The sequence below is a fragment of the Chiloscyllium plagiosum genome, chromosome 22 (assembly GCF_004010195.1).
Source record: "Chiloscyllium plagiosum isolate BGI_BamShark_2017 chromosome 22, ASM401019v2, whole genome shotgun sequence".
Classification (NCBI taxonomy): Eukaryota; Metazoa; Chordata; class Chondrichthyes; order Orectolobiformes; family Hemiscylliidae; genus Chiloscyllium; species Chiloscyllium plagiosum.
The window spans coordinates 18,720,286-18,737,080 of NC_057731.1; the positions used below are offsets into that span (position 1 = coordinate 18,720,286).

At 40.3% G+C, this 16,795-nt stretch overlaps 1 protein-coding gene across 11 annotated transcripts in view; it reads right to left on the bottom strand.

Annotated features, from left to right (window-relative positions):
• Window positions 1–16,795, bottom strand: part of LOC122561108 (kinase non-catalytic C-lobe domain-containing protein 1) — a 351,506-nt gene that overhangs the window by 133,115 nt on the left and 201,596 nt on the right. For 8 of the 11 annotated variants that reach the window (XR_006314907.1, XR_006314906.1, XR_006314909.1 and 5 more), the window contains exon 29: window positions 15,917–16,071. Coding sequence is in view for 7 of the 11 variants with exons in the window: in XM_043712542.1 (XP_043568477.1) it covers window positions 15,917–16,071 (155 nt within the window). In the remaining 4 variants the exon portion in view is untranslated. Of the gene's footprint in view, window positions 1–9,960; window positions 11,328–15,916; window positions 16,072–16,795 lie in introns of those variants that run through there. The other 3 variants (XM_043712543.1, XM_043712544.1, XM_043712539.1) reach the window with 2 other exon arrangements.

Genomic DNA, 16,795 nt, shown 5'->3' on the forward strand with positions numbered 1-16,795 from the left:
GCTTAAAAATACGGAGTAGACCATTTGGGACAGAGATGAGGAGAAACTTCTTCACCCAGAGAGTGGTGGCTGTGTGGAATGCTCTGCCCCAGAGGGCAGTGGGGGCCCAGTCTCTGGATTCATTTAAGAAAGAGTTGGATAGAGCTCTCAAGGATAGTGGAATCAAGGGTTATGAAGATAAGGCAGGAAGAGAATACTGATTAAGACTGATCAGCCATGATCGTATTGAATGTCAGTGCAGGCTCGAAGGGCTGAATGGCCTACTCCTGCACCTATTGTCTATTGTCTAAGAGACCACATCACGAGCAACAGACACAGTTGCACACAGATGATGTGTGTGGAAGTACAGGTGAATCTCTGTTGGATGTGGAAAGACCTTTTGGGGCTTTGGACGGAGGTGAGGGTGCAGATTTTGCACTTCTTGTGGTGGCAGGGAAAGGTGCTGGAAGTAGGGTATGGGCTGGTGGGGGGCATGGACCTAACATGGACAGTAGCAGAGGGAATGGTCTCTCTGGAACACAGATAGGGGTAGGGAGGTAAATATATCCCTGGTGGTGGGGTTTGGTTGTAGGTGGCAGAAATGGCAGAGGATGATGCAAGGTATCTGGAGTTTGGTGGAGTGGAAAGTGAGGACCGGAGGGTTCTGTTCGATGTTTGGGACACCTCCCATGTTTGTAGTGGATGTCCATGTGGAGTTGGTCGCCAGAAATGGAGATGGAGAGTTCCAGGAAAGGGAGGGAGGTATCCGGGATGGTCCAGGTAAACTTGTGGTCGGGGTGGAAGGTGTTACTGAAGTTGATGAACTGTTCAACCTCCTCGTGGGAGCAAGAGCTGGCGCCCATACAGTCATTAATGTAGCGGTGTAAAAGGTGGAAAATGGTGCCGGCGTAGCTGCGGAAGATGCATTGTTCTACGTACCAATGAAGACGCAGGTCCATGCGGGTGCCCAGGGATACACCTTTGGTCTGGCAGAAGTGGGAGGATTCTAAGGAGAAATTGTTGAGGGTGAGGACCAATTTAGCTAATCGAATGAGAGTGTCAGTGGAAGGGCACTGGTTGGGTCTGCATGAGAAGAAAAAATGGAGGGCTTGGAGGTCTTCATCATGGCAGATGGATGGGTACATTGTGAAGATGAGACCTTGGGGGCTGGGGAAATGAAAGTCATGGAGGAGGTGGAGGGCATGAGTGGTGTGCCGAACACAGGATATATACCCCCGGTCCTCACCATCCACCCCACCATGAAAGGCTTATGCTCAAAATGTCAATTCAAATTGCTCCTGGCTGACAGGCCCCCTGTCCTATGACTCTCTATATCAAGGAACCCTTCATGAAAACCAAAATCCCATCATATTGCCAATGTTGTCTGCCTGAGAGGTGCCATCAATCCCTGGTAATGTCAGACAATAATAATAGACACACTAGTAAACATGTCAACAACAAAGTTCATATGCTACCTCCACAATTTTTTTCTTTTATTTCAGTTTCAATTTTGAAATAGCCAGTCCATAATATCTACAGTTCAAGCTGTTGTTTGCACAGTATTTTATTTTCTGTCATTTGTTTATTTAAGGATTTATGTAAAACCTGGCAGTGTCATTCTTTAATGTTGAGTCATAGCCTATTAGGTATATTTTTTACTAGAGCTTCTGAGGTGTCTGCATAATTTCAAATATATTGTTTTGACAATACACTTTATTGTTAATACAATACAAAAATTAATACATTTTATTTCTTATGCATTTCCAAATGTAACAACTACTCAGTATACAGTGGCCATTAGAATTTATTTGATTTTGATAAAGTACATTTTTGCCATGCATCTTAAGTACATAATTCAAATACAAAGTGTGACTGGTGATTCCAAAGGGATATATTATCATTGTAGAGAACCACTTAGTATTACCCTTGTTTCTAAGCTCAAGTACTGTACAAAGCTGGAGACTAAGAAAGGATGAATTTTAGTTCTTGGTGACAAGTAGATAACAGCTGAAAATGTGTTGCTGGAAAAGTGCAGCAGGTCAGGCAGCATCCAAGGAGGAGAATCGACGTTTCGGGCATGAGCCCTTCCTGAAGAAGGGCTCATGCCCGAAACATCGATTCTCCTGCTCCTTGGATGCTGCCTGGCCTGCTGCGCTTTTTCAGCAACACATTTTCAGCTCTGATCTCCAGCATCTGCAGTCCTCACTTTCTCCTACAAGTAGATAACAATCTATCACATGAGTATGTTGGAAGCTGAGAAGATTTTTATTTCCACCCCTCAATTAAATCTATCCAGTCTACTTCTGGAAAGTATTAGCTAGCTAGCAGACAGGGACTAAAATTAGTCAGGTCAGAGACAGTCCATCAGCGTCTGAAGAAGGTTAATCACAACAAACTCAGAATGGAGATTACTGGTGCACAGAGAACTTTGCAATTGTTGGTTGCTAGGAGAGGGAACCCATGATGCAAGAGTCTTGGACTTTTCTTTTGGCACTTGGAAGAGCATTTCTTCAGGTTACTTGCTTCACTAGGCCTTTCTGGCTTCTTGTCTGGTTTACCTGGAATAGCAACTGTGGCAGGTGTCTCGCTTATAGACAGTTAAAATTCCATTGGGCTCTGAAGTATACTACAGGATTTCAATTTTCCCATATCATTAAGTATTCAATTGAAGTCCAGCAGGAGTTTTCTACCTACCATAAAAACCTGTGAAGGTAAATGGAACCACTCCTTTTAAATCACTTTCCTGTTCCATTCCCACTGATTAGAAAAAAAATGCCCCTTACATTGAAGTTTTCTGTTGGGTAACCCAGTGTATAAAAATCACAAATGAGTTGAGCACTGATCAATTATTATAATTACAATAAAAAGACTTCAAAACATATTTACTGATGTCATAATGGTGTTATCAATAATATGATTACTACTCGCATCATTCTTGCAATGAGGACTGAAACAATAGTAAATGAATATGAAAACAAAAATATCTTCCATGTTAGGTCAAATAAAAGTTATGGAAAAATGAATAATTGTAATTTTGTTGTCAGTTAAATTTTTTTTCTCAATCTTCGGGTGTGATTGACTCTTGTTGCTTACATATAGATCATGGACTTGAAAATGTTCTCTGTAAGTGTGTCACTTTTCATCGTGCATAAGCTAAACAGTGCATAGTAGCAGTCAATTCAAATATGCAAGACAATGCAGTTGAGTTCAATTTTTCTTTGCACAATGTCTAGAGTTAGTGTTTTGAGGGGTCACTGAAGAGCCAGCCAAAGATCTGGGGTTTTGGTGGTGATGGGGGAATGAGCAGTGGATTGAAGCTCAAATCTTTACTCCACATGAGATCAGCTAAATCAGCTCAGAGTTGCTGGTTAAAATGGCTTCATGCTATATTATCACACATGTAATTAGACTGCTGGAAGAGCCAGTGTTACCACTCATAATTCTTTATGATGTTACATTTTTTGACAAAACATAATATATTCATCAATATTCTGTGAAACTGGTTTGCTGTTTGAATTCAACTCTGAAATTCACTTTAAACCTGCATTGGTTTATTAATTTTGAAAAAGTAACAAGGCTGGTTGTTACAGACAGGAACTGATGATCTATGCGGTCACAGAACACTAGTTTCTCATATATCACACAGTTACTCATTTCTGCAGAAAGTCCTAGAAATAGGAAACATATTACAGGAGTCAGCCATTGAGCCTGCTGTAGCATTTGACACAATCAGACCTGATCTGATTTTGGCTTCAAATCAACTTTGCTGTCTAACCCCAATAAGACTTATTAAGAATAATTTTCTTCCCAGTCCTTCTGCTGGGCGCAAGTTGGATATTCTGCATGAATGGACCTCAATTTGCTTAGGTGTGTGTATCTAGCTTCTTTGCACTTTGTTCTTTTCCAATTTTAAATCCTGTGATCTCATCCAGTTCTGAAACATTAATTTGTCTGTTTCTTGCCACAGATGTTATCTGACCTGACCTGAGTGTTTCCAGTATTTTGTATTTTTACTAAGACACCAGGGAAGCTACTTCAGCATGTGTTCTGTGATAGGCCTGGTGCATATATATGCCCCATTAATTACTGCAGAATGACCATGAACCAAATCATCCAAGAGCCAGCCACAGGGTATCAGCAAATAATAGGACTTTGATGGATGCCATTAAATAAAGATATCCTGAGCCATCCATAGTAGCTTGGAATTAACTTACAACTTCTAGTCCAGATGATCCCATTTGTGTAATTTTGTGCAAATCCTACAGGGGGCATTTTTTGGCTGGGGAAAGAAAGTCTAGAAGGCATTTTGGGGATTATAGTCATTTGAAACAACTCTAAGGTTTGAGTTTCTGATTCCCATGAGCATTTGTTCCTTCAAATAAGGCTTCAGTCACCTAAATGTATGAATACACTGCTAATTGATATTACCCTTATCCCATGGGATCTGTGAAGAGACCCATAGCCAAAGAACTTTCAAGGCATTGGTCATCATGCATGCCAGTAGAAGTGTTGTGTCTGCCCTGGAGTATGGTTTATAGTTTCACAGATCTGTACAGAGTGTGGTGCTGGAAAAGCACAGCAGGTCAGGCAGCATCCAAGGAGCAGGAGAATTCCTGATGAAGGGCTTATCCCCAAAACGTTGATCCTCCTGTTCCTCGGATGCTGCCTGACCTCCTGTGCTTTTCCAGTACCACACTCTCAACTCTGATCTCCGGCATCTGCAGTCCTCACTTTCTACATAGGTCTGTACAACCTGTCTCTTGAACTTAATCCTCTAAAAGCTTTGCTCCATTGTGAGGTGCAGCAAAGTTTTGTGGACCAATGTTGTCATGCAAATGGGTTACGATATGTGGGTCTCCTTCTTCTTGAATTACTTCGCTGACATTTAAACATGTCTCTATTTTACATTCTAAGTAGCATTTTGTAATAATATGGGAATTCCATTCTGCTCAGTGTAAGGTGCAATCCACAAATTTCCTGATTTGGAGATGCCGGTGTTACACTGGAGTGTACAACATTAAAAAAATCACAAAATACCAGGAGTATAAGCTCCACAACCACCTGATGAAGGAGCAGCACTCCGAAAGCTAGTGCTTCCAAATAAACCTGTTGGACTATAATCTGGTGTTGTGTGATTTTTAACCAAGAATTTCCTGGTTGTCTTCAACAGTTTCTGCCAAAGTACTCTACTATTTGTTAGCACAAATGCCTTTCAACTACTACCAATACAGGCTTTCTCTTTAAGCAGGTTAGCATTTCAAAAGCAATGTTGCAAAACTGAATGCTCACTTTTGATAGCATCAGCCACAATTTGATCTTCAACAAATGAGGGCCATGATAACATCACCTCACTTCACTTTAAATAGAATGTACATATTCATATCTTTTAGGGGTATTAGAATGGTCTCTCCTTATTCACAACTTATAGTGCAAATGAGCAACTTTGAAAGGAAGCCTTGCAATGATATCATGTCATGTATGATTTTCGGTCACTCCATAACTTTTTAATGTCAACGAATTAGTTTTGAAGGGTAATCATTTGTAATATGGGAAACATGGCAGCCAATTTGCACACATACAGATGTCACAACAGCAACAAGATTAATGACCTAAACTGTTTAAAGAGATCTTTTAAAGGAAGAATGTTAGCCTGGGCATTTGTGTGCTAACCTGCTATTTTTCAAATGATATCATGGAAATCATTTTGTCCACCTGAGTGGACAACCAGGACCTCTGTTTGAGATCTCCTACAAGTTGGCATTTCTGGCAGTTCATCTCCTGGAGTATCAACCAAGATTATGTGGCCAAGTCTTGGAAGTGCAGTTTGAATTCATGACTTTCATTACTCCAAGACAAAACTGCTACTACAGGACCTTCTGACTTAGCCTAATGGCTCTAGATCCCATTTTCCGTGACAACATACCAAATAAGTATCTGCAACAAGTCCAACCATCAGTGAAAAATCAGTGACACAATGTATGAAGCTTCATGTTCATGCATATATTTACTGTTTGATTTACATGTGTTTTTTAAATATTTATTTTGAAATTTGTTTCTCGAATCTACTAATGCTTATACTTTCTTTGCTCTCGCTTGCTGCAAAGAAACAATTGGTGCACCATGATATCCTTTTCCCAGCAATTTTTCTCAAAGATCTTTTCATTGCTGGGAATTTTCAACCAATGGCCCACAGGGATGAAATCTTTCCTTTTGGAATGCAAGTTTGTCAGCAAGCATGGAAGTGAGGGTTAGGTCTGCTTAGATGTGAGTTGGCATTTCATCTGTTATAATCCCAGACCAGATCACCAATTTGTTACAATCTAGCTGGGGCCCAGTTACTTCATCTAACTGAAAAATAAGAGTATGAAATCTCGGGGACTTATTAAGAGAATAATACCGCAAGATTTCTTGGTTTCAACAAACAATAATAAATTTTACAATGTGAGAATGGTAATACAATCAACAATTATAATTGTATTCTAAATCCCTAAAATCAACATTTGGTTTATATGGGTAATTGTGATTGAATACCATACAATGCACATCAAGTAGCAACTGTGATCAAGACAGGTCCCACTCATTCTCCCTACATGTTAATGACATGGTACGTCATCACATCTCATTAAACATCACAATTCTTCATGTTTACAATCTGGCTTGAAATCCTCCCTCAAGAGCCACTCCATCCTGGTCTGCCTCAACTGTTGTGTCTGTTCTGGTTGATCACCTTCCTTTTAAAGAAAACTGCTTAAAAACAGTAAGTTTCTTCCAAAACAACTGCTATTATTACCTCTCTATAAAAGTGTCAATCAAACAGACTGATAGAATATCAACAATATAAATTATACATATCGGACATCTCTTTATCTTCCTTAAGTTATGATTGAACGAGTGACATAAATAGATCACAGAAAAAAAAGGTTGTGGACTTTTCAATCAAGTAAAGGTATTCCGTGTGTACAAACTAATGGGAGTCTAGGCTCTCAGTCAAGCATGTATAATGAGGCCCTTCACCTTAGCTTTGATTTGCTGCCCAGCTCAGGCAAGTTCATATTACACACCAAAGAGAATATGAAATATAAGCAGCAAGCAATCTCTCTCATCAAGCCTGTTCCATCATACAATAAGACCATGAGTGATATTCAGCCTAACACTACATCTGCCTAAAATCCATATTGTGTGGCTCTCTAGAATCCAAAAATCAGTTTATCTTATCCTTAAAACATACTCAACGATTGAACATCCACAGACCCTGGGTCAGAGAATTTCAAAAACTCAAAACCTCGAGTACAGAGATATCTTCTCATTCCTGTCCCAAACATGTGGCCCCTCAACCTGCAATGTTGCCCTCTGATTACAGATTCTCCCAGCAGGAGTAACAGCCTCTCGGCATCTACCCTGTCAAGTAAAACAAAATTAATAAAAAATATATGGATATATTAAGTGCTGGTCAGGAATGTGGATGGCTAGCAGTGGGTCTTCATTATGATGGAAATCCCACCTGCCCCTCAAGAACTGTCAACGAATCATAGCCTGGCAGCTCTTCATTGCCATCAGTGTCACCCAGCAAGCAGAGGCTAGTGTGGCAACGCAATCACCAAAGGCACACAATTGCTAAGGGGCCCAGGTCACAGCGGAAAGGGTTCAGAAAAGATTTACAAGGAGGTTGCCAGGATTGGAAGGTTTGAGCTAAACGGCTGGGGCTGTTTTCCAGGGAGCATCGGAGGTTGAGGGGTGACTTTATAGAGGTTTTTAAAATAATGAAGGGCATCAATAGACAAGATCTTTGCCCTGAAGGGTAAATAGACAAGATCTTTGCCCTGGGGTGGGGGAGTCCAAACCTAGAGGGCATAGGTTTAAGGTGAGATGGAAAAGAATTAAAAGGAACTTAAGGGGCAACTTTTTCATGCAGAGGGTGGTGCATGTATGGAATGAGCTGCCAGAAGAAATGGTGGAGGCTGGTACAACTATAACATTTAAAAGGCATTTGGATTGGTATATGAATATGAAGGGTTTAGAGGAATAATGGGCCAAGTGCTGTCAAATGGGACTAGATTAGGTTAGGATATCTGATCGGCATGGATGAGTTGGACTAAAGGGTCTATTTCCATGCTGTATATCTCTATAACTCTGTGACTCTATCAGTGAGGGCAAGATAGAGGTTGGCAGAAGAGAGTCAGCAAAGAAGGAGGGAGAAGGGAGGTCAGAAGAAAGAGACATTCCTGATGCTAATTCCTTCAATCAGGCTCTGAGTGCTTCTGAAAAAGGTTTCCCCATAACTTTCTGTGTAACCAATGCGCTGCAACCACCGGTTTAATATAGAAATACTTGGATGAATCATTAAGCGGAAATTAATTACACACTTGAGGGCCTCAGTTGGCATTGTGGGAAGCCTTATGAAACCAATCACAAGCCAACACTTCCAACTCACCTGGTGGGATAGCATTAAACTTGCATTAGGTGAACATTAACTTTATTCATGCATGTTTTTGACCTGGGTTAGAATAATCCACAGTCAATCCAATTCTTTGCTATTCTGACACTGGTGTAGTTATGGAGAAGTGTGAACTCTCATTAGTTTTTTTTCTATTCAATCATGGGATGAGGGTGACATTGGTTGGGCCAGCATTTATTACCTATTCCTAGTTGCTCCTTAGAAGGTAGTGGTGAGCTCAAGCAAAGTCAGCATAAAGGGGGAAATCATATCCAAACAAATTTACCAGAATTGAAGAGGCAACAAGCAAGATAGATAACTGGATGTAATATATTTGGAATTTCAGAAGGCATTTAATAAGGTGCCAGACATTAGCCTATTTGGTGAGGGAAGAACTCATGGTGTTGGAGGCAGTGTATTTGCATGGATTGAGGTTTGGCTAACTAATAGAAGACAGGGAGTTGGGGTAAGTGGGCATTTTCAGGATGGCATCCTGTAACTAGTGGTATTCTACAGGGAGTAATACTGGAGCCACAAGTATTAACTATATATACTAATGCCCTGGATGAGGAAAGTGAATATGCTATTGATAAATCTGCAAAGGCACAAAAATAAAGGGGAAGGTAAGTGTTAAGGATGAGTCAGAGTCTGCAGAGGGATACAGGTTTTATCTGATATGGAAAAGTGAGAGGTTTTGTCTTTTGCAGAAAGAACAGAGGAGCTGAATATTATTTAAACAGAGAAAGACTGGAGAAAGCTGTCGAACAGATTGATTTGGGATTATAAAAATCTAGCATTCAATTTCATTGGGTAAAACTATACAAGGAAATAATCAGACCACAGCTGGAATATTATGAAAAGTTTTAACATATTGATATACTGACATTGGAGACAGTCTAGTGAAGGTCACTTGGACTGATACCAGGAATGGAGGGACTGTCTTATGAGGAGATGTTGAGAGGATTGGGCCTATAGAGGCAACCTTGTTGAAATATACAAGATTTTTATGGGGCTTGATAGGTTTGGTGCAGAAAGGTTGTTTCTCTTTGTGGGAAAGTCTAGGACCAGAGGCCCAAATCTCAGAATAAGGTCTTGCACATTTAAAGCAGAAAGGAGGAGGAATTTCTTTTTTCAGGGTGTAGTGAATCGTGGAATTCGTTACTGCAGAGAGTTGTGTCACTTAGTCAAGGCTGAGATAGATAGATTGTTAATCAATAAGGGAACAGAAAAGTGGAGTAGAGGTCAATCAGGTCAGCTGTCATCTCACTGAAGCAGACTTGAGAGGCTGAACTTCCAACTTCTGCTCCTCAATCTTATGATTTTATTTTATTACAGCGACAATGAAGCTACCGAGATATATTTCCAAGTTAGGATGGTGGGTGGCTTGGGAGAGCACTTGTTGCTGGTCCTACGTATCTTCTCTGCAGCATCTGTGAAGAGAAATCAGAGTAAACGTTTCAGGTCTGGTGACCCTTCCTCAGAATGTTAACTCTGATTTCTCTTCACAGATGCTCCGAGACCGGCCGAGCTTTTCCAGCAACTTCTGTTTTTGTTTCTGATTTACAGCATCTGTCGTTCTTTCGGTTTTTATCCATCCATTATTATTTGAAATTCCATTTCCCACCTTAAACACCCTGCTGCCTATCTAGTGCACTTCTCATTACTTTGTCAGTAATTGCATCCATGGTGAATCCAAACCATTCCCAGAAGTAGGTTGTCTAATAGCACTGCCTGAGAGCTTCCAGCGAGTTGCCTTTCAAACTGGGAGGAGTGCAGAATACAGGAAAACTTTGTAATATTTTACCATGTGGCAAAGGCAATACAAGATGCAATAGACAATTGTTGTAGCAAGTATTTGTACATTATCAAAGAAAATAGGTTCAATATATTCTCACATGTAGTAAATAAATTATAAGCTGACATGCAAATGAAACTGTAGGCTCCAAATAAAACACAGTTTAAACAGATAATTTCCCTTCCTGATTAAATTCCAACATTGCATTTGGCAAACTAATTAATATACATTTGTCAACAACTTCCTTAAATGACTCAGAAAATTGTGGATTTCCAGTTATGTTTTAGCAGCTTATCATTCATTTCATACACTACCCAAACAAACTCCCATTGATACTTTTGAACTTAAAGTACAGAAAGGATCGATTAAAGAAATGAAGAATACATGCATGGTCTTCACATAGAATATACAGTACAAAGACAGGACACTTTGCACACCAGTCCTTTCCAAAGTTAATGCTCTACATGACCTTGATAGAATGAAGATCAGTGCCTACACTGATGAATATGTTTAAGAGATTTCCTGAGCAAGATTAAATTATAAAATAAAATAATATCAGGGAAGCATTTATGTGCTAAATTTAAATTGTTTGGAACTTGCTTTTCTGTATTAAATATAAAGACTGATTTAGTTTCTAAAGTACTGGTGCTTGTAATTAGATATAATTTTACTGGATAATAAAAGTGTACTATAATGTGTTCTGACAAATCCCTTATGAAACATAAAAGAAATCTGTAAAAGCAATATTTGTTTTTTTTTTAATAATATAAATTTACTTTCTACTAATTATACAAATTGCTGGAACATTCAGGAAGACACTATCAGTTAGTCTTCCAAACAAAAGAATGGAAGTTTATTTTGAAGAATAGGTATGTAGTTTTAACGTATTACTGGAAGGTTGCTTTCACCTTACGAAGTGTATCTTGTATCTTGCGTGAGTGCCCTTCAGTTGGCAACTGGTAAAAATTAGTTTTGTTTTCTGCAGCAAGAACATGGATATCCACTTCACTGAAGTGAGATATTTGGTGCCTCAAATGTGCCTGCAGCTCCAGATCAGGGGTGAACATGTAGTGCTTTTCTTGAAATGCACGAATTTGACTGATCACTTTGGCTATTTTCCTTAAAAGAAATCCAAAAATTTATAAGTAAGCACTGCATTAATATCCATGATAATTTGTTTTTTTAATAAAGTGGCGCGATTCATACCAGAAACTAATGCAGAACCGTTATTATTACAGACCGCAATCTGAATACTCAAAACACAGGGTGAAGTAACAGTAGATGATAACAATTTCTGTTAAAAGGAATGAGGACAATAAGGCTCATTTGCTCCTTTGGCCATTGGTTCAGGTTTACTAGATTCACCAATTTGCAAGCTGTATTAGACTCTCTAAATTGCAGAAGGAGGCAAAGTGGGATGAAGGAAGGTCATGTAATTATTGGATATTGGCATTTTGAAAAGAAAGGTAAAAACAATGACTGCAGATGCTGGAAACCAGATTCTGGATTGGTGGTGCTGGAAGAGCGTAACAGTTCAGGCAGCATCCGAGGGCTCCTCGGATGCTGCCTGAACTGCTGTGCTCTTTCAGCACACTAATCCAGAATTTTGAAAAGAAAGCCCAGCCAAGGCCGTGGAGTGGTGGAGGGACAGAAAATACCTACCAGTATGTTGGGTTTGGGCCCTGGCAAAGCTACTTGCCACTAATAGACCCTGCCTTCCCTTACAGGACAGGCAGCCGATTAAACTCCAAACATGCCTTGCCACAGGCCGTTAAGAAAGCAATTACAATTTCCCAGCATGCCTCTAGTTTCCTGACACCACAGGAGCATTTTAAGTACCTGGAGCTGAGAAACTCTCTTTGCCTAACTCTGGGTGAGACTCCAGACAAAGATTGCCCGAACAGGCATTCTTCTCCCCCACTACATCCTCAGCAGCGGCTCAGCTGCTTTTTGTCTTCTTTTAGTTGGAATTTTTTTAAAAAGTTGGTCAAAAGGCAATCTCACATTGTAGCAGGACAAGCAGAACTGTACACGATACTCCAAAAGTGGCCTAACCAATGTCCTGTACAACATCAACATGATGTTCCAACTCCTATACTTAATACTAAATGTCTTCTTTATCACTCGGTGGTATTGTTTTATGGGTAATGCATCCCCTCACACTATTAGCATGGATAGCCAACACCAATCTTCCTGCTTAATCCTGCTACACATTGTCGCATGGTCTCAGTTACTGACCTTTTATTGCTGCCCAGTGTAATTCTGTAGGAACTCTGATTAACCCTTCAGCTTTCAGAGCTGCCAGCCACTCTTAATTGGATAGGGAGGATCTCAGATGAGTGACTGTTGCCTTCAAGAGTGGATTCAGGTCTTGGAAACAGGTACAACTCCTGTTTCCTGTCTCTGAGCAGAAATGCAACCCTAAGAATATTCTTATAACTTTGAAGAACTTGGCAGAATTCCATTCCGTTACCTCTTTGCCTGAAGGCAGATCCTCAATTCACTGCCTGCTAAAACTATCCCATGCCGTTTTCCTTGACATTTTTTTTAATCAGTGTGTGTTAGCCACTGCCTTTCACTTTCAGGTGCGAAATCAAACTCAGCTGTATAGGGTGGTATGGTGGCTTAGTGGTTAGCACTGCTGCCTCACAGCACCAGGGACATGGGTTCAATTCCAGCCTCAAGTGACTGTCTGTGTGGCATTTGAGCATTCTCCCTGTGTCCGTGTGGGCACTCCTCTGAGTGCTCCGGTTTCGTCTCGCAAGCCAAACATGTGTGGATTAGGTAAATTAACCATGCTAAATTACCCATAGTGTTCAGGGATGTGTAGGTTAGGTGTATTAGTCAGGGGAAATGCAGCGCAATACGGTAGGGGAATCGGTTAGTGTGGACTGTTTCCACACTGCAGGGGTTCAATGATTCTATGATTCAGCTGGAATAAGAATTGAACATTAACTGTTGACCTTACACTGAACCTCTGTACATCTTCTCACTAACTGGCCACTACAGCTTAGAGTCATAGAGATGTACAGCACAGAAACAGATCCTTCGGTCCAACTCATCCATGCCGACCAGATATCCCAACCCAATCTAGTACCACCTGCCAGCACCCGGCCCATACCCCTCCAAACCCTTCCTATTCATATACCCATCCAGATGCATTTTAAATGCTCCAGGGAAAACAGCCCCGGCCTGTTCAGCCTCTCCCTATAACTCAAATCCTCCAACCCCGGCAATATCGTTTCTGAACCCTTTCAAGTTTCACAACATATTTCCGATAGGAAGCAGACCAGAATTGCATGCAATATTCCAACAGTGGCCTAACCAATGTCCTGTACAGTCACAACATGACCTCCCAACTCCTGTACTCAGTACTTTGACCAATAAAAGAAAGCATACCAATCACCTTCTTAACTATCCTATCTACCTGTGACTCCACTTTCAAAGAGCTATGAACCTGCACTCCAAGGTCTCTTTGTTCAGCAACACTCCCCAGGACCTTACCATTAAGCGTTTAAGTCCTGCTAAGATTTGCTTTCCCAAAATGCAGCACCTCACATTTATCTAGATTAAACTCCATCTGCCACTTCTCTGTCCAATGGCCCATCTGGTCAAGATCCTGTTGTAATCTGAGGTAACCTTCGTCGCTGACTACTACACCTCCAATTTTGGTGTCATCAGCAAACTTACTAAATATACCTCTTATACTCACATTCAAATCACTTATATAAATGGTGAAAAGTAGTGGACCCAGCACTGATCCTTGTGGCACTCCACTGGTCACAGGCCTCCAGTCTGAAAAACAACCCTCCACCACCACCCTCTGTCTTCTACCTTTGAGCCAGTTCTGTATCCAAATGGTGAGTTCTCCCTGTATTCTGTGAGATCTAACCTTGCACACCAGTCTCCCATGGGGAACCCTGTCGAATGCCTTACTGAAGTCCATATAGATCATTTCTACTTCTCTGCCCACATCAATTCTCTTTGTTACTTCCTCAAAAAACTCAATCAAGGGTGTGAGACATGATTTCCCATGCACAAAGCCATGCTGACTATCCCTAATCAGTCCTTGCCTTTCCAAATACATGTACATCCTGTCCCTTAGGATCCCCTCCAACAACTTGCCCACCACCGACATCAGGCTCACTGCTCTATAGTTCCCTGGCTTGTCCTTACCACCTTTCTTTAATAGTGGCATCACGTTAGCCGACCTCCAGTCTTCCGGCACCTCTCTGTGACTATCGATGATCCAAATATCTCAGTAAGAGGCCCAGCAATCACTTCCCTAGCTTCCCACAGAGTTCTAGGGTACACCTGATCAGGTGCTGGGGATTTATCCACTTTTATACATTTCAAGACATCCAGCATTTCCTCCTCTGTAATATGGACATTTTTGAAGATGTCACCATCTATTTCCCTACATTCTATATCTGCCATGTCCTTTTCCACAGTAAATACTGATGCAAAATACTTGTTTACCATCTCCCCCATCTCCTGCAGCCCCACACAAAGGCCATCTTGGTGATCTTTGAGGGGCCCTATTCTCTCCCTGGTTACCCTTTTGTCATTAATGGATTTGTAAAAACCCTTTGGATTCTCCTTAACCCTGTTTGCCAAAGCTGTCTCATGTCCCCTTTTGCCCTCCTGATTTTTCTCTTAAGTTTATTCCTACTGCCTTTATACTCTTCTAAGGATTCACTCGATCTATCCTGTCTATACCTGACATATGCTTCCTTCTTTTTCTTAACCAAACCCTCAATTACTTTAGTCATCCAGTTTGGAAGAATACTCTGCAAAAGAATGCAATACTGGGTTTTGGTAGCCTGAAAATGTAAGTTTGCATCATCTGTGGCTTTAAGAGGTGTCCTTTGTCCTAATTTTTATGAGGAAGAAAGGTTGAGACAGAGGTGCCAGGCAGCTTGCTCAAAGCCAATAAACAGGTTGTGAGGCCTTAGAGTTTTTTTTTAAAAGTTGGAACAACAGAAGCAGCCTGAATATACTTGGTCAAGCTCTCACTGAACTAGGATTTTTAGTTTTAGCTTTCTGCAATTGCTAAGTTCTTGAAGCTGGATGTATCAATTCTTATTCATCTCTCTCTAAAAACTGGGATTTTCTTCATGCTGTGAGAATTGCATGTGAGACAATCTATTTTACTGAATTTGCCTTTGCCAAGGGTGTGTTTATGGGCTGTAACTATAATGGAACAGTTAATTAGTAGTAGTTTATATATATATATTATTTTGTTGAGCATTTAGATGGAGTTACAGATAAACCAATTCTTTTTATTTTATCTGTACTTTAACTTTGTGTAAAAATAAATTGTGTTTTGTTTAAAGTTGAATAGTTTGTCCAAATGAATTGCATCTAGAACACAAAGCCTTACACTTATCTTGAAATGAAGAAAAAGACAGGGTCTAAGATGTCTTCTTAAAAATTTTGAGGGGGTTTGTTCTGGTCTGTAACAATTGGTATAGTCAAATGATCAGTTAGCAATTTTTTTTAATGGATAGGTTTGATGTTGAACTCCTGGATTTATACATTCAAAACATTAAGATAAGAAAAGCAGCTTCATGCAAAATGCAACAGTAATTCACTTTACGACATAAACATAGCTATTTGCACAAGATAAAATTACATCCCTGAGGAAGAGCAACTTAGCATTTATGAAAATGTTTATGACATAATAGGGTTAAGATTGTCAAACTCACCTTAGTTTTGGCCATTTGTAAGTGCCATTAGCCATCGTAAACGCACCTATTTCTATCTGTTGGACATGCATTGCCAAGATACGAGTACAAGGTATTGTTGGCCTCCTGAAGCTATCTCCTTCCATCAGGCACAGGCTGTCACTCTTCAAGAAAACCTAATAAACCATATTAAAGGTAACTTACTCTCATTTAAATAATGTTTAATTTTTGTCAAACAGCTTCTTATTTCATGCTTAAAAGGAAATGCATGTGATGCTGATGAAAACAGGACAGTAAAATTATCAGCCAATTTGAGATTTTTCCCAAAAATATGCTTCTTACATTTGCAGTGTAAAACTCCTTACAAATTGTAGTTATTTGCTTTAACACAGCTGAATAAAGTCTATTTTAAATAATTGTGCCAAAGTGACTGAATGCTCTGGCCAAGCAGAATAAAATCCATGAGGCAAAAGTGAGAACTGCAGATATTGGAAATCAGAGTCTATTTTATTTTGAGTCAACCAAATCTTAATTATTGGCAATTGCAAAGTATCACAAACAATGCTTTGATTGGTATGTAATACTATGTTAATCTTTTGAACATAATATACGTTTATAAATTGTCACAAAATTGGTGTAGGAGAAAGTGAGGACTGCAGATGCTGGAGATCAGAGCTGAAAAATGCAATGCTGGAAAAGCGCAGCAGGTCAGGCAGCATCCAAGGAGCAGGAGAATCGACGTTTCGGGCATAAGCCCTTCTTCAGGAATGAGGAAGGTGTGCCAAGCAGGCTAAGATAAAAGATAGGGAGGAGGGACTTGGGGGAGGGGCGTTGAGAATGCGATAGATGGAAGGAGGTTAAGGTGAGGGTGATAGGCCGGAGAGGGGGTGGGGGCGGAGG